The sequence below is a fragment of the Notamacropus eugenii genome, chromosome 1 (assembly GCF_028372415.1).
Source record: "Notamacropus eugenii isolate mMacEug1 chromosome 1, mMacEug1.pri_v2, whole genome shotgun sequence".
Lineage (NCBI taxonomy): Eukaryota > Metazoa > Chordata > Mammalia > Diprotodontia > Macropodidae > Notamacropus > Notamacropus eugenii.
Window position 1 is genome coordinate 213,746,679 of NC_092872.1, and position 18,647 is coordinate 213,765,325.

At 40.1% G+C, this 18,647-nt stretch overlaps 1 protein-coding gene across 10 annotated transcripts in view; it reads left to right on the top strand.

The window, feature by feature from the left end:
- LCOR (ligand dependent nuclear receptor corepressor) overlaps positions 1 to 16,015 on the top strand; it is a 134,034-nt gene extending 118,019 nt beyond the window's left edge. For 9 of the 10 annotated variants that reach the window (XM_072626492.1, XM_072626479.1, XM_072626499.1 and 6 more), the window contains one exon: positions 1,119 to 16,015. In XM_072626492.1, the coding sequence (XP_072482593.1) occupies positions 1,119 to 5,430 (4,312 nt within the window). In that variant the 3' untranslated portion in view covers positions 5,431 to 16,015. The remainder of the gene's footprint in view (positions 1 to 1,118) is intronic. The other variant, XM_072626474.1, reaches the window with a different exon arrangement.
- Positions 16,016 to 18,647: the final 2,632 nt, after the last annotated feature.

Sequence of the window (18,647 nt, forward strand, 5' to 3'; positions counted from 1 at the left end):
AGGCAAACAGAGGTGAAGTGACTTTCTCAGGCTCACATAGCTAGTCAGTCTGAGGCTGGATTTGAACTCAGGGATTCCTAATATCTGGCCCAGAGCTCTTTGTACTGGGCTACCTCACTGCCTCCCATATTCAGAGTTAAGTCCTGGGAGTCAGACGCTTTAGGTTGTAAGACTGCCTTTATGATAACTTCCCAGAAGGTAGATCATTGGTTTTTCCTCTTATGTATTTATACGAAATGGCACCTGTATTGTTGCTAGCAACCAACTAGCAGTGTTGGGGAAAAACATAGGTGAACCCCATATACAGAATACAAACGCTAAGATTTATCATCATTTTGCCATCTATCCAGAGACTACTAGGGTTTCATTTTCAAATTGCTTTTCATTTCTGGGCCTAAATAGTATGTAAATAGCCATATTGGTAGTTATTTGGTAGTATTGCTATAACTAAAAGTCATTGTCAAGGCAATTTAGTATTTAGTGATCATTTTCGTGCCCAGGAGCTTAGATATTTCTGAACAACCTTTTTGAAAGAATGAGGGGTATTTTATAATGGTAGAGAATGAAATTAAATAATTTTGAAAATCTGGTTTTTAAGCATATTGTTGGGAATTTTAAAAATAAATGGCTTTGTCACTTTGCTAATTTGTATCCAGTTTCCCACTCCTATTTATATTTTCAAAATGTATACTGTGAGTGAATCCTGACATTTCCACTTACTAATAAATGACCATGGGCACAGTCACACAGCTTCTCTGGACTTTAGTTTCTTCATTTGTAAAGTGAGAGGGTTAAGCTGAACAACCTAAGGTTTCTTCCAATTCTGAAGCAATGATCATAGATACAGTTTATTACCTTTACTTTTGTTTTAATAGGTAAAATGCTATAATCCACTAGCTGCTAAATCTGAGAAATCAGACCCATTCAGCTTTATTTACTATACTTTTTAATATTTTTATCATTTATTGGTCATTATTCTAGCCCACATCCATTATGAATTAATTCTGTCCATTTTTAACATATATAAATGGAATTAAGGTTTGGTGATGTGCATTTTTTTTGTTTTTCTTTTGAAACTGACTTGCCTTTATTGACTATTTTTCTTTCTATCTGTCTAGTGAGGACCCAGCAGAGACAATAACAATAGATTCTAACAATCAGTCGAAGTCACCACTGGAAAAGTTTATGGTCAGACTGTGTACCCATCATCAGAAGCAGTTCATTCGTGTTCTAAACGACCTCTACACAGAAGTGCAGCCAGGGACTGACGGCCAACGATTTCCTGATTCTGAAACTATGGATCTCTCTACTTGCAGTCCTGGGTGTGGTCAGCTAAGCACTGAAAATCAGGAAAAGGGAACTATTTGTTTTGACATGAAGTCCCCTTCTGCAGATTTACTCGTAGACCGAACAACATGTCAAGGGTCCCCTTGTTTGACAGGGTCAACCCTGAAGGAGCCTGCTGAGATGAAATCTTTAGAAAGAAAAGAGAATAATTCCTTTACTGTTATCAAAAAAGATTTTTCTGAACTTCCAACTACTAAAGCCAATTCTGGTGGTCCAAAGGATAGTTCTACTCTTGGATACCTCACTGCATCTAATTCTTCCTCGTTGAACTCCCACCATGTTTCTAAATGCCCAGAAGGGCAAACTACTGGACAAGAACATGACATTAGTGTTAAAAAATCTGAGGACGAAAAAGACCAGATACAAAGCACAGCTTTAGTAGAAGGCTTTATTGCTGTAAAAGTGGCCAATGTGAACAGTACTGAGGATGGTGACAGTTGTACGATTTCTCAAAAGAATTTATTCAGAGCTTTACCAGAAGAGACGTGGGACTCAGGGTTTATGGGAAGCTCACCTAGAACTGCTGACAAAGAGAATGCTTTACAATGTAGCTCAAGATCATCTTTGCACCAGGATTTAGAGGAAAATGAACAAGATACAAGGCCAAAGCAGGAAAACCATCTCCACATGCTGGGAAGGAATAAGGCAGGTTACCATTTACATCCAGGTGACAAGGGTCAGTTTGATAATTCCAAAGATGTTTGGTTATCCCCAAGCCCCATGCCAAGTCTACACAAAGCATCCATTGGACATTCACGAACAAAAATTATATCGACCTCCGTTAAAACAGCTCGGAAAAGTAGAAGAACTTCAGGTTTGAGAATTAACGATTATGATAACCAGTATGATGTTGTTTATATTAGCCAACCCATAACTGAGTGCCACTTTGAGAGTCAGAGATCAATATTATCTTCTCGGAAGACAGCAAGAAAGAGCACTCGAGGATATTTTTTCAATGGAGACTGCTGTGAACTACCAACTGTCCGCACATTGGCCAGAAGTTCACGAAGTGAGGACAGAAACAGCTGCTCAGCTCTGCATACAGAGGCCTTAGGGACTCCCAAACAGGCCCCAACAGTTTCAGACAGTGGAACTGCAGGAGATGTAGAGATCCTTGGAGAAGACCCTGAAGGACCCATTGAGGAAAGAACTTCCCTCAAGGAAATATCCGAAGACTCTCCCTCAAAAAATGACTCTCAAGAGTCTGAAGCTTATTCTGCAACTGAGGATACTGAAGAACAAACTGAACCTAATCAAGTTAGTTTCCTGAATCCAAAAGAATCTACAACTTCAGGGTCTCCCCTTTCTTTTGTCCATAAAGAGAAGATACCAGAAGGGAATTCTGATGCCATAGTAAATGGCTCACCTTTGCATATGGGAGACCAACCACAAATTGAACTATTAGGCACTAGTGAGGTTAATGTTCCCTTGGAAATGGATAGCTGCATTGACCACTCCCCTGAAAGTATTCTTGAACATAATAGTGACACTGTTATTGCTTCAAGACCTCATTCTCCTGAAACTCTTAACAGAGAGGAAAGTCCTGTTTGCTCTGAAAATCAAGTTTCACCTGGGAACTTGAATCTGGATGCCTCTGCAGATTTTGAAACTGTTGATAGAAGTCAAAGCATTAGTATTGAAACCAAAACTGAAAACCCTAAAGAGCAAGATGAAAACCAGCACAAACAAGGTGAGGTTGTGTGTATCGATGAAAATCTCAATGACAGTGAGGGAAATGAGCTAGCACATGATACAAGTCAACTAGAGAAAGAAGAGCAAAGTGATGATAAGCAATCTTCAGAAACAGAGATGTGTGATCAGAACATTTCTCCAGAAGAGAATCCAGACAACAAGAAGAAGAAAGTCAAAAAAACCCTTGTGGCCTCTGATAGGTGCCTAAGAAGTCAGCTTTCAGATACAACAGCTGCTCTTCAACTTCCTTGTCTTCAAATCAAAGTTTCCAAAAGTCCAGGTGCAAAACGTCCTAAGAGAGAAGTGTACCTTGATGGAGCAGCTTCTGTCCATTTCCCAACTGACTGCTTCCATAAAACACTGTTGAAGAATATTGGAAATAGAGATACTGATGAGAAGGATCCTGAACAGAAGGAAGGTGAAGAGACTTTTAAAGGTGTGATAGCAAAAGAAGATGGGGTTGCAGGAGGAGAAGAAACGTTCTCTCAGAGTAATAGCCCCATTCCCACAACTAGCCAGGACCCACAAGGAGAGAGGCGTGCAATCTGTGTACAGACTAATTCTGAGCCCAAAAATGTTCACCTTCCTGCAGAAAGCAGTCCTTGTAAGGAAGACACAAAACAATCAGAAAAGGAGTCTGTGAGTGATGCTCCAAAAGATTTAGAGAAAGTTGTCAATGAGGTAGACAGTGAAAATATAAAACATAGTGATGCGCTGTCTAGTCTTTGTACATTACCAAGTGACAGAAGAGAAAGCACTGGAACAGCCCTAAAATCATCAATGAAACATCAAAGGCTGGCTTCTCCAACCTACAACCTAAGGCATGCTCATACAGTGGATTCTTTAGATACTGCAAAACCTTCTGCAGGAAAGGATGTTGTGCAGGTACATTCTGTGCCAGAGGAAAACCAAGTTTCAGATGCTGAAGATTCTGTGGAATTGAAAGATGCAGATACACTGATGGATGATAAGCCAAAGTTTGTGGAATGGTGTGCTGAAGAGGAGAATCAGGAACTTATTGCTGACTTCAATGCCCAGTACATGAAAGTTCAGAAAGGCTGGATCCAACTGGAGAAAGAAATACAGCCCACACCAAAAGTAAAGAACAAGTCTGACAAACTGAAAGAGATCTGGAAGAGTAAGAAAAGATCACGCAAATGTAAGGGCACCTTAGAAGTTCAGAAACTCTCACCTGTTCAGATGCTGTTTATGAAGCCTTTTAAACTGTCTGACATTTGTAGGTGGTTCTTAGAGACAACTGAAACAAGGTCACTTGTAATTGTGAAGAAACTCAATACTCGGCTCCCAGGAGATGTACCCCCCATCAAAAGCCCCCTTCAGAAAACCTCCTCTTCTAGCCAGTATCCTAGTTCACAACAGGCTGAGCGGTTGAAAAAACACTTAAAAAAATTTCCTGGGGCAACGCCTGCTAGGAATAATTGGAAAACTCAAAAGCTGTGGGCTAAATTCCGAGAAAATGTTGATAAAATAGAGTCAGCAGAGACTGCCACTGTCAGCCTTGGCTCTCACTCTGAAGCCAGTTTAGAATTCAGGGAAGAAAGAACTAGCCAGCCTTCTTCTAATTTGCCTACACCAGCAAGTACTCGAATCCTAAGAAAATATTCCAATATTAGAGGAAAACTTCGAGCCCAGCAACGTTCAATGAAGAATCAGAAAACGGAAAGTTCATTTGATCTCCCTATGGAAAATAAACAGAATCGAAAGAGTGTGTGCATTAACCCTTTAATGTCTCCCAAACTTGCTTTGCAAGTTAATGCAGATGGATTTCCTGTGAAGTCCTCAAGTGCTGAAGGAGTCAGGGGAAGGAAAGGGAAGTCAGATTCCTTACCTAAAGCTGAGAGTCAGCAGAACAAAAGGAAGAAAGCAGCCACTGAGAGCAGCAGCCTGCAGGATAGTGCCCCTTCCACCAGCAAGGACAGATTGCAAGTAAAGAAAGCCAATAAAACAAAACATTTAGAAGTGTCCTCCAAAGCATCTCCTGTCAAAAGGCGGCCTTCCTCGGATAAGACCAGCAAGCTGCCCAAAAAGACATCTTTGAAAGACAAAAAAGCTAAGAAAGCCACAGACAAGGCTGCAGGGAAGAGCCATCTTCCTCTCCGGAAAGGAAAAGATAGTGCTCAGAAGAAGCCAGGCCAGACTCAGCCCACCCCTCGAGAAAAACTGTCCAAATCTCCAAAGCAGAAAGTTGCTGGTGAGTCACCTTCCAGGTCACAAAAAAGTACTCACAAAAAGCAGGGTAGTGGAAAGACTAAGAATAACAGATCATCTATGAAGAAAACCCCAGAGAGCATCATGGCCCAGAGAAAACGGAAGCTACGGGCAAAACTTGACTGTTCCCACAGCAAAAGAAGACGCCTGGATGCCAAGTGACATAAAGAATGGTAGCCAGGTGTGAGCTGTTCTATGACAGCGACTCTTTACTTTGCATTAACTCAACCTGCTTTGATAAGCTGTTAGCAAGCCTTTAAAATCTGCAGTTAAAAGAAAACATCCACAGTTTTAGGCATCAGAAAACAGTGTCTGTGATGGAGAAAGGAACTTTCTTTCTCCTTCTAGGGCTGAGAAAGGGAATTATTAATTACTTTCTGAATGTTCCTTGGATTTTAAACTTGGAAGCAGGCAGATTTAGTTTAAAAGTACAGTGCCTTATTTATCCTTTTTTAAAATAAAAAAAAGCTAAAAAGCTAATCTGTATGATTAAAGGCTTGCATTTTATACTTGATGCACAAGCACTTGTACTGTAGCAGAAATGACCACCATCAATCCCCCGAAGTACTTTTTCCAGCAGCTTTCCAGCAGTGTCTCTGTCTGAACAGTTGTTCCTCTTTGAAAACCTCTTGGTGTTCCCTCCCAGTCTTTTTGAGTTGTGGTAAAACAAAACCGAAATCATTTGGGATGGTGTGAAGACTCTAGGGGTGGGGGTCTGTTGCCCTTCAGTTAAACATTTTCCTATTTGTTACTTTAAAAAAAAAAAATTATCTTTTTAATTGTTGGTCACTTCTGTGGACTTGGAGTTTTTTAAATTTCAGACCATGTATTCTCATCATTGAACCCCACTTAAAATCTGTCTGGCACAAGAGGTCAGGTATTTGCTTGTAGCCTCCAGAATTATTTTGTAGGCCCAGTCTTTGCTGCTGATTCTTCAGTATCTATCATCATCTTTGCTTTGGGGCCTGATAGCTTGGCTTTCCTCCTAACCCTTACCCTGACCCCAGAAACAATCGAAACATTTCCTCCTCTATCCACTTGTAATAATATAACTGTTAGGACAGAAAACAGCCATTTTTATTTTCTCTCATCCAAAGTCCCCCCACATTTAAAGCCTAAATGTTATTTTACTTAATAACAAGGCTCAGCTTTGGTAAGCATGTGGGCACACATTTAGTAGTGAATATGTCTCAGCTCTACTTGTCAGTTTATTATTGGTGTTTTCCTTATATGATGATGTGCTCATGGCATCAAACAGATTGAATTGAGCAAAGTTCAGTCAGTCCAGATAGAACAGTACCTCCATTTTATCATGCATCCCCAGGCCTCTTTTTAAAACAGACATTTGAAGATCTAACCAGTGTAACCCCTGAGATATGTCAAGGGTTGGCTTAAGATACCCTCCTTTGGAGGGAGCCCTAAGCAGAACAGCTGCTGTATGAAAAATGCCTCCTTTGGAACAGGTAGCCATCCTTTCCCATGCCAGCCTTTTCCCCAGTGGCTCAGAATCAAGGGCCACCTTCTCTGTTAAAAAAAAAAAGTTCTTTTGACTTCTTTACTGTAAGCCCCTGGAAGGAGGGAACTCATGTTGGCTGTAACTTGGTGCCTTGAATGTTTCTTCTCTGCAAAGCTGATACATTCCCATTGAGCCACTGCAAAGGAAAGCTGAATTGTTGAAGATTTTTCCATGTTTTTACTTCCTTGTGCAGCACCTGGAAAGGGTGGTGTAGGTGTCTGTTTTAAGAATAGCCACCCATTCGAGACGTTCCATATCTCTGTACATAGAACCTGATCTTTGTTGTTTTTTAAATGCAGTTCACTCAAATCATGATGACAGGCATTTCTGCCAAATCTGGGAAAGATGAGCTTTACTTAGTGCTAGTAACCCTAGAGGTACAACAGAGAAGAGGGTGGAGTGAGAGGCATTACTTCACCCAGCCCAGAGAGCTATGCTGGACTTCCAGAACTCCAAGGTGGGCAGGAAGGCTTTGCAAGCAGGAACCTTTTTTCATCATTCTTCTCTGCTCTGTAAGACACAAGACTATTCATGCTTTAAAAAATCCCTGTGCTTAGCTACTCAAAAGCTACTGACATGAATGAAATTGCCAAGTGTACGTTTTGATAGCCTTTTTGTTTTTCCCAAACTGAGGTGCATGAAAATAGTGCCACAGTTGTAATGTTTTTAAAAGGGTGTTTATTTTCTTAAATCTCTTTTCACATAAATATTGATGAAGAGATCTTAATCATGATTTAAATAGCTCTGCATTTGCCTCAGCCAGGTGCATTTTCCCCTAGCATAATAAGTATGTCTGGTTTGAATTTGTTTCTATTTTTTTTGTTTTGTTTTGTTTTAGCAATACATATTCCATTTTTGCAGAGGCTGAAATAAGGTTGAGGAGAAGTATGGAGTAAATGGAGAAGATTTTATATGGACTTGCTTTCAAAATCCTCTTAGGCTTATTTGGATTTCATCTTTTTCTCTTTTCTTATTCTGGGCTGCATTTGGAAAATGTGTATATTTCATGCCTGTTTAATTAATAGAACCTCTTATAAATCTACTGAAAACTTTGTAGCAGTGACTACTACTGTTGAAGCAGATGGGATTCTATGTAAGAGAGACACCTTTTAAAATGATGATTCTTTTTATCTTGAGCAAAACTCATCACACTGTTTTAGCTTATTCAGAGTTTCCCTTGAAATATGCACAGCAGATATACAAGAAACTTTCCCCTCCTGCCCGCCCACTTTCCATTGCTTGTCAAGTATTCTTTCAGCTCCTTCCTCTTTGAGTTTATAGCTGCAAGTGCCAGTCTTTGCAACACTGCCTGCCAGTGAGTCACAGGCTGATTTTTTTCCTATCAAGCCATATCCCCCAATTCATTGTGGCAATAGCTGTCCTCTCACCTCTAACTTGCACTCAACTGTCATAACATCCCTAAATGTTTATAGACCAATAAGAGAGCCTTGGGACAGTAGGTATGGTCAGTGATGAGCAACTCTTGAACTTAGGGAAGGGGGTGCCAACCCACCTCTTTCTTCCACCCTCCTTCCCCCCAGAATAGAGGAGGAAATCAGTGTCCTATACTGTGCTACTCATAATCCTCCTTTTTTAATATTCTTCTCCCACAGACTTATCTTTGTAACTCATTCTCCTCCACAAAAGTGGATGTGTATGTGTGCATATCCGTGATTCCTTTCTAATTAAACATTTTTCTCAAATTGAATTTCATACCCCTTAGAATGTACCCTTTTCTTCTGTCTTCTAACTATTCACACATTTTTCAGAGGAAGCCTGAGTTCTGCTGCAGAATGGGGAGGTAGGAGGAGTTTTTGGAGGCTTTCAATGTGGAGAAGACTTCCACCAAACCAGAGTTCAGAAACAACCCCCCTAAACCACCTCCTTGATTCTCACAATCAAATACATAATGACTTCAGAGATACCGCTAGAGCAGGCAAAATCTTTTATTTCTGGTTCATATTGTAACATTATTAGTATCCGTTAGTCACAAATTTCCCTCAGGAGTCTGCCGATCCCTCAGTGTTTCTTGAGTGTTGTGGCAGTATCCATTTCCATTAATAAAGAAATCAATATAGAAAGAATGACCCACACATTACCTTAAAGAAAACTTTTATCTATTACTGTGAGCATAGTAGGATCTATGTAGTAGTATACATATAATAGTTTCCCTGGGAAGAGGCATAAATAAATACTACTTTCTAATAGGGAGTTTGGGTCAATCAGTTATATGTATCATCTACTACCTTATTGTAGATTTCTTAACTAAAAAACTTAACTAAAAAACTAAAAAAGACTTTATAGATAAAATTCATTCCTCAGAGACAAGTAATTGGAATTGAGGCTTTCATTTCTTCAAGTGAACTCAGGATTGCCCTGTCCTTACCACTTGTAGCTTATTCCACTATTCTTATTTGATTGGTTTGTGGGCCATGTTGGAATAAGAGGAGCAGAGGGTACTTTAGAGTTGTATGGATAGGTGTTACCAGATGATGTTACCATCAGTGGTGGCAGTAGCCACCTGCACCCAGTCATCACCCTGGAAGGAGAGATGGCACCAGCTGAGCCAGAGCAATCCAGCCAATGCCATGTTTTCCTTATCATTGCTCAAGTTTAAGAAAATCAGATGTCTTACTTTGAGATCAGTGGAATCATGTTCTTTTTTCCTAACCTCCCTGTCATCTGTCCTCATTCTGCTTTGTTTCCTTGCTCATTTTCCCTACCTCTTTTTTTTTTTAATTTTTGACCTCTTTCTTTACTTTCTTCTCCCATCGTGACATCTTTGTAATTCATTCTCTCTGCAAAGGTGGATATGTATGTGTACATGTCTATGAATAATTATCATCCTCTTTTCCAATTAGACATTTTCCCCAAATTTAATTTCAGACACCCTAGAAATGTACCCTCTTCTTCTGTCATCTAACTGTTCCCCATTCTGTCAATCTATATATCCAGAACCAGTGGCCAGATAAGTTAATGCTGAAATGCATATTGATATAATTTGGTGCAGCGTAAGTGAAATGATCCAAGTACAATGAGGACCTGTACTTTTAGGCCTATTTGTTATTGGAAGAGGCAAAGATTTATTTCTATTAGGAAAGAATTCATTTTGTTTCTGTTGGACTCCTTTTTTTCTGAATTGCAAATTTGGATACAGAAAAGCTCTTTAACAGAATAATTTGAAGCAAGGATCACTTTAAATCACAGTGGCTTGCCTTTCAGAATGATTGTAAAATATCATTTAGTCTTAAATAGTATTGTAGAATTTTTTTTAATCTGGATCTGAAGACAGAGATGGTTGGCATTGAGCTCTTTATAGACATGCTCGTTTGCACCTTCCAGAATTGTCATGGAAAAGGTGAAAAAACCAAAGCACAGAAAAAAGGCACCAGAACAGGTGGAACCTTCACTCTAACATGGAGTCACAGACTCATGAATTCATCTGAACAGGAAGTTTGAAGTGATTCATGGCTCTTCTTTTTCATATGCTCTCCAAGGAGTGATGACACAGGGGCAGATGATAATGGAAAAGTCAGCCCCTTGCTTTCTATCCATAACTATAGAAGATAAATTCATTTCCTTTTTTTTTTTCTTAAAGAAGATAATGTTTGCATTGCTGAAACTTGTTCTGAGAAGCCCCAGCACTCTTAATTCTGTTTGAACAAGAAACTTGACCTGATGGTTCTTTGCCATTTCTTTTAAGTGTTGCCATCATGTAAGCTGGACAGACGGTCTATAATGCTAAATTATTTTGATTAATTATGTAGAAATCAAGTTTGAAAATCACCCCATATTGAATCATGCCTGCCTTTGTCCCATAGGCATCACTTTCCTGATCCAAACTATGTTTCCCTGTTCTAAATTATTTTAAAAGTTAGAAAAAGAATTCCATGCATAAAACAAACAGAATGACAACTTTTTGAGGATTATGGATACTCCATCCTCCCTGAACATGGTAGGACAGACTCCCATGTATGGGATGTCCTAAAAGAAAAATCTTGGAATCTAAATCCTCTGCTTCAAAGATAAACGAACTTTGGGAAAAACAGACTCCTTTTCTGTGCTGGACTACCCTGAGGGTTCCTAAACTACATTGGGGGATCATGTTCCCAGGGACTACACAGCATCGTTGGTAAGAATACATGCATTGAGAGCGTGATTGTCTGGACTCTCTAAAGCAGACCAGGATATCCAGTTAATCTAATTATCACTTCTTTGCCCTTTTCTCAGAGCTTTATGTCTTATGCTCAGCTCTTGGGGAAATTCTTTGGCTTCACCTTCCTGGAGAATAGTTGTGCCAGTAGTATGAAAAAGAAGTTATTCTCACTGTAACACACACCAGCAGAGCAGACTCTGCTCTCCAACATGGGTGCCATACGCAATTATCATTGAACGTGCCCGTTGCGAGCTTGGCTCTAGACAGAGAACTGTTTTATGGCCTAGCTTGCTGGTGCTCCTGTGAAGTCTCAGGGTGTCATCTCATTTTTGAGTGTATTGGACCATAAGTGTCTTTTAGAAAAAGAAAATTCAAGATCTCTTTCTTTTGGAGCATGGAATTGAGTAGCTAGTTTGAAAAATACACATGGTTTTCCAAAATGTCATGCAGAATCAGACTGGTCTTCCTAAACCCCTATGTAGAAATTAGTCTTTCTGTAATTTTCCCTTCCTTGATGACATTGCATTTTCTCCTGGGCTTGTGCACAGTTACGAGCTGTAGAGTAATGCTTTTTCATAATAAAGGATGGTATGCCCCATTGCTGATTGAGTACTTTGTCAGTGATACATGTATAAATAATGTTCAGATCCATTATGTGTCTGTTGTTAGAATACTATTGGCAGGTAGTAATCTTTATTTTTGTTATTCAAGCATGAACTTGTACCTTGAAAGAGATAGTGGAGGAGCTGGAGGTAGATGGTGGCGTATCTTTAACCTGCTCAGTCCTTCCCACAGTCAGGGGGTTTGCAGGCCTGTTACCCTCCAAGCTAGCCACCTGGGAATGCCAGCACTTCTCCCTGCTTTTTTTGAATCCTCCCAGCAGCCCCATGAGCTTTTCTCACCACAGCTAACCTTTTCATTTTAGACTGAGAGGCTGCTGAAGTCCCAATTGGGAAGGAGGCAGGTTTTCTCATCACTTTGCTGTCACTTCCACTTCTGTGCCTCTAACTCTTTTCAGCACAGCCTCCCACGCTCTTACTTGTGCAAGCACCTTCTCCTATAAAGTCTTAATCAGTTCTGATATTCATCTGCTTCACAAGTTTTACATTTTCTTGTCCAAAAGTTATCCCATCGTTTTTCTTCATTGTCCTTCTTGTCATTGTCTTCAGGAGTGTTTGATGTTTTTTTCATGCCCAGTTGCTTTCTGTAATTTATACAATATGTTGTCTTATATTTAATGCTGTAAAGTATTTGAAAGTCTGGTTTGCAGAAAAAAGTAAGTAGGCTTGCATTGTGTTGTATATTTATGCCATAACTGAGGAGGGGTATTTTTAGAGCCACTGTAGCTTAAAGTTGTTCATTTTTACCAATAGTTACTATGTTCTGAGTAGTCCTAGGAGTATGGTTTATATCTGATGACTTTGTCTCAGTGAATAAGATTTCAAATATCTGTATATATACATATTTATACATGCCACTGTAGAGTTGATTTCACTGTAAATAGTGGTAATTTCCTGTTCAAATGCTTCTATTGAAAGTATTTATTTTAAGAATATAAACCAACTGTACTATTGGTCAAAAGGGCTGTCATAAAAAGTGTTATTTCTTTTTTTGACAGTTAAATACCCCCAGCCACTGTGCCCAGCTCACATACTCCCAAATAACATGAGAGGAAAAAAAGAGGAGACTAAAATCTTTCTCCTCTTTGTGCTGCAGGTACTTTTTTAACCTGCACATCAGATCCAGGTGCGAGAAAATCACACATAAGGAGCCAGATTGCATGTCCAGGTCTTCATCCACTTCACAGTCAAAGTGGAGCCCCATGCCTTGCATTCGGAGCGCCAGACACTGCCCCTAGAAGACAGGTCACCTGGCACGGCATCAGGCAAGCCTTTATTTTTGCAGACGCAGTTGGCTGCTCTTCTGCTTGGGGGTCTCAGTGGGAACGGGAGCCTCAGCTGCAGCCCCCCCAAATCTGGATGCACATCCATTGGAAATAGAAAAAACCTATCAGTCTCCTCAGCAAAGCATTAAACCACATTGATAGCCTATTCTCTGTCCTTAAAAAGATCCTTCCCTGACGGCAGGAAGGAAATATCACTTGAATTACCTTGAACGTTTCCCATGAACACCTCATCTTTTTCCCTATTAACAAATATCTGTGAGCATCTGGCCTGATGCTCCTCGTAACCAGGGGGTTAGGAAATGAATCCATCTGTTCTAAGATGTGTTCAGCTTACTTCTCAGGAGTCCTGGTTTGCATTAAACGTTTCCATGAATTAGTGGAACCCGAATTTCTATAATCATGTTTAACTTGATTCTTGGGCTCCCTTGTCTGAGCAGTACTTGTCACTGCCCTCGTGTGGAAGACTGGGGTTTATGTCACTGGGAATGCCAGTAACCTGAGCTAAGGGCACACTGGGGCATCTGTCCATTTGAATCACAATTTGTAGATTTCTTTGGGGCCTCTGTTTGTCTTTTCCAAACAAGTGAAGAGGTTCCCTGAATAGTAATGCTGGAGAGTGTTTTTCTAGGATCCTGTTTGTAAGTGAATTTGGTTTTACAATAAAAATGTGAATGGTTTTACTGCAGGTGCCAGGGAATTTAGCACTAAGCTTGACATTCAACACTTTTTTAACCTTTAGGGGAAGAAATGAGGTGACTTATGTAATGGTCTCAAGAAATATTGTAAATAGTTTTTAAAAAATATTTATTACGTGTGCTGCGTGCAGATTCATGTTCTGAGTGATGTCAGTTTGCATTGTAATGTTGTAGAAGGATATATTCTGAGCTGTGGTTTTGTTTTTAATGAATCCAGTTCACACATCTAGAAAGAAAACAGTGAGCTGTTGGGCCGGGGTTGGGGGAGGGAGGAGGGAGGGGGAGGGGGGATTTTTAAAGTAGCATCAAGTCTGAGCTTTAATGCTCCTCTTCATCTCATCCAGTAACTTTTTTTTAAAAAAAAGTTATACATATATAGAGAGAGAGAGAGAGGACTGAAACTGGTCAGTGGTCAGTACACGGGTCTGCAGAGCAGATTTCCCTTTGTTCCTTTGGGTGTGCCGCTCTTAAGCAATAATAATCTTGATAATAACAGTTGTGACAGGGCCCTATAACCCCTGGCCTCAGTGTGTGAGGAAGGCCAGAGCATCATCCTGCTGAGGATGCTTGTCTTTGCTTGGAGATGTTGCTGTACTTGAATATCTGCTTCTGTTGATGTGCATGTTCCTACTTTTAAGAAATGAGGATTGTAGAGTACGTGTGAAATCTGTTAGGACCAGACCCATTAGAAAGATCCAGTCCAATGAGGAATGCTGGTAACCTTCAGGGGATTATCTGCACGCGCAGAATCCTAACGTGAGGGGAGCCAAGCTGCAATTGAAACTGCTTTCAGAGAGTTTTTAGAACAGAGTAAAAATGGCCAATAGCAGAAACTTGCCATCTGGCCACATTTGGCTTCCTCTTATCTGAATTCCGTTTTCTCTCCAACCACATGCAAACCCCCTCCACGTGTGTCTTTGAAGCACTGATTGAGTAGATAGAGGACACTTCCACACCTGCTTCACCTAGGCAGTAAAGCAGCACCTCCTCAAGACCAGCCTGAACTTTGGCCACAAGAGCCCCATGTTATCCTTAGTAGCTGTCGTGTAAATTTTAGACTCTTAAAGATGTCTTCTTTTGTACTTATGAAAGTGTTTGAAGAAGTTTCACTAGTGTTACTTAGCTTGAAGTGTTCCATTGGAATAACCCTTTCCTTTGGCAGAGAAACCAACCTCAGCTTTGGAATCGTATTTGGGGGAGGGGTTTGAAATGAATCTGGCCAAAGGGTCCTCAAGTCTTATTACCTTATAGCCATCCTTTCTCGCATCTGGTCCTTACCCTCCAGGGGCTTCTAGGGCACTCGTGAGTGCCTTCCTGAGGCTCTGGCTTTAGGAATAGATTGACAGGAAATCGTGGCTTCAGCTCTTCATCTCCATTACAGCTCTAAGATATTCACCCCAGGTCAGTACAAAAGCACAGACAGGTGGTTTCTTCTTTGGTCAGCAGATCATGTCTCAGAGGACAAAGGGGATTCTAGAAATCCACACTGTTTTAACTTTGCCAGAGGAGCTTTTGTGATCCTACTGGGAAGTTGAAGTGGCATTTTGGTTTTTGATACTTTTTAGTTCTTGACCCTGTAAAATTTATTTAAGGAAGTTGAGGGGTCAGAGAACAAGGTGTCAGCGTAAATGTGTACTGCAAGGAGCTCCAAAATCAATCCACCATTCCTCTCAAGGTCTTTTCAGCTTCCTCCCAATGTTGTCATTACTGAGGTCAATTCCTTGTGCTTTTTTTTTTTTTTTAACTGTATGTGTGAGTCTTAGAGACGGTTATCCAAGATATCCAAGGATTGTATTTCCAGAGGGTCCTTCCCATTTTCTGGTACTTTGTGCGTAATCCTGGCCAATGTGAAAGCTCTCTCCTTTCACCTTTAGCAAAGAGCAGTGAAGAGAAATTTATTGCAAGCTGGTGCTCTTAAGGATTTGATAATATCTCTTGGGTCTGGATTTCCGTTATGTTAGTGGGGATAGGAAAATACTGTGTCTTTAATGGATGACAATTAAATGTATGCTGTGAATTGTTGGTCTGAAACATTGAAAAAAAATTCATTAGACAATGTTTACATACCTCACCTGAAGAACCTTTGAAAGTGTAAATAAAAATAAAAATTATATTAAGTTGCTTTAAAACAATATGTATAACTATAAAGTTGGAGTTGGAGTTATTTTAACTTTGAATATGTACCAAGTCTTTTAAATATTGAAATTTTGTGGAAATTTTGTGCTTCTGTGTTTTACTTTCCTGTTAGGCCATGTAAGAAATTGTGTTCTTGCTGTTGGTAAAGGGGCCTTCACTGAAATCCAAACTTTGAAGGATTTCCTTTTTTTTTTTTTTCCATGTTTGATTTGGGGGGAAGGGTGGTATGGGTGTTTGGATTGGTGGGAAGAGCTTATCCATCATTGACATCTATCCTATGAGCTTTCTAAAGGCGCTTATTTTATTGAAGTTTATTAAACATCTCTTTGATATTAAAATGTGTTTGTGTAATCACTGAAAGGATAAAGAATTATCAAGTCCAGAAAGCGTATATACCTAACTGCAACTCAGGAAAATCCTAGATTGTATACCTGAAGCAGACAAAAGCTTGAGTTGGTGTCATTAAATTGTATTTGACTTTAACCAAAACATAATACATGTATACAGACACACACATATGTTATATGTTTATATCTCTCCTAGTATAATTTAGCAACTATTTTGTCATTTCAGGCCTATCTTTAAAAAAGGAAAATGCAGTGCAATTAATGGCTCCTTCTGGAATTATATGGAATTTTGGTCAAGTGCTGTTGCCTAATTCTGGGGCACTAGAAGTAACTGGAAGGTTTCTGGCAGAATCCCACCTAAGTAGTTCCCATGGAGTGATCGTCCCATCGTCAGTCCTCCAGAGGACAAATGCCAAGATAGCTTTTGTTCATGAGAATACTGTCTTAGAAGCTCCTCTCCTGTTAATCCCAGGTTAACATTGGGTGTGTCTTGTAATGAAGAATAGCTTAAAACCTTAGTCCTAACAGCCCTTATTTTAAATCAGTTCATGTTTTAAGGAAAGATCCCAGGGCATCAGCTCTTCCCTGCAGAATTAAGGGGACAACTATTCCACTTGGCAAGTCCCTCCTGCCTTGTGGCTCTTCATCTCATCAGCCAGCTGAGGATGGAGCAAGTGATGGACTCTACCCAAAAGAGGTTTATTTCAGGCTAGGTTTCTGAGTATTGATTTCTGGATTGAAACTTCATGAAGTGGTCCAGCTTTTTGTCCTAGCCCATAATCTAGATCTTTCAGTGCTGGGCAATATCAGCCCGCTTGGCCTGACTTTGTGTTGGGGAGTCACCTTGAAAGTAGTAGTGATTGTTAAACTAAGTCAGTATTCTCCCCCCCCCCCCCCAACAGTCCTTTATGGTGGAGAATCTAGGGAGGCACTGACTCAGATGAATTGGTATTCTAAATGACACAGGCTAGAATTGAGGGATAGCACTGTCTCTGAGATGAATGGAGGGAGATTTGGTAGATTACCTGAGGCATGAAAACCTCTAGGGCCTCCAGAGAAAGAGAGATCACAGGATAAAAGCCATAACTGTGGAAATCCATATCCGCATGAAGGATGAGCTGTGGACTAGGTGAACCCAAAAGAGTTTAACATCTAATCTAAGATGTTTACCAAAGGGGGGGGGGGGGAACCCTGAATCACATGGTATCCTGCACATCACTTCTTGGTAACAACCTTGGGCCATCATATTTACTCATTGTGGTTATCATTCTCTTAGATAGACGTTAATTTTATTGTATAGCGTGTTCTTTTAAAGTGGAAACTATTGGCTGGATTTGCAGTCTGTTTGGTGGCCTCAGTATATTAATTCTAAAGTGCCGATGACTGAAAAATAGCGGTTTCACTCATTGTCTACTGTAGAAGTGAAGTGATTACCATTGAGAAATGTGTCATGTAAGCGTTGTAATGAACTGGACTGTACTTTTGGTTTGTAGGACTTAATCGAGCTCACCTTTAGGTAGTATTTTTACCAGTAAAGTCTGGTCCAAGCTTAAAGTTTCAGGCATTTAACAATTCTAATAATTGTATGATTCCTTGTGAAGAGAGCAGATAAATACATTTTAAAGTATTAAGTTCTTTTGGCCACCACTGGTCCAAAGTATTCTTGCATCTTAAAGTAGAGTTAGGCAGAAGATACAAGTGATTATTTTAGTATTTTCATAAAGAAGTTGTACTAACTGTGGAAAAGACCATTTGAGCCATAGTCTGATGACTATTATATGTGCACTCACATGTAGAATATGTGAAATTAGAGAAAGTGAGAAGAGAACTGTCCCAAATCTCCATGTTAAAGCCCATATTTTCCATTTCTCAGAGTGTGCGTGTGTATGTGTGTATGTGTTCCTGGCTCTCTCCCATCTTAGAAAGAGCGCTCCTCCCCCTTTTGCCATCTTGGCAAACCAAATGATTTCTAAAGTCCAGAACCCTGTTTTCTGAATCCCAGTGCCATGCCTATTTCACGGTGCATCTAGACACGGACAGAAATCCAGGTTACTCCGAGTTGAATGGAGGACAGCCCAATGTCAGCAGGCAGTAGTGAAAAAGACACCAGCAATCCACAATCTCTGAAGAAGTGTCATGTTCACATTGAAGGCAACATAGACAATGTCAGACACGCTCTAAAACAAAGGACCGTTGCTGGCTCCCTCATTGGCCTCTTGCTAACCAGCTTCTTCCAGAATCCATACCAAGCTAAAGAAATCCCCCCCAAAAAATGTTGCTATTGCAGAGCTGAAAAACAAACCAAAACACTGTTTTACCCTTAACGTAGAAAAATACTATAACAAATGAAATACAAATATAGATTAGAATCTGTAAGTACTGTGTATAAAGATTCCTTCAAGCTATAACAGGCCAACAAAAGGCAGAAAGTCCAGCCTTTTCTACTTTCTACTGCTTTTCACGGGAAATTTTGCAACATTGTCCTGTTTAAACGGCCCCTGAACTTTTTCCCAGTTCTTCTTTAATAACTTTAGCCAAGAGCAGCTTAGTTCATACAGTGGCCAGTGATAAAAGCCAAAGCAGTGAAAGGTGGTTGTCAAGTGTGGATGGGGCTGATGTCTAA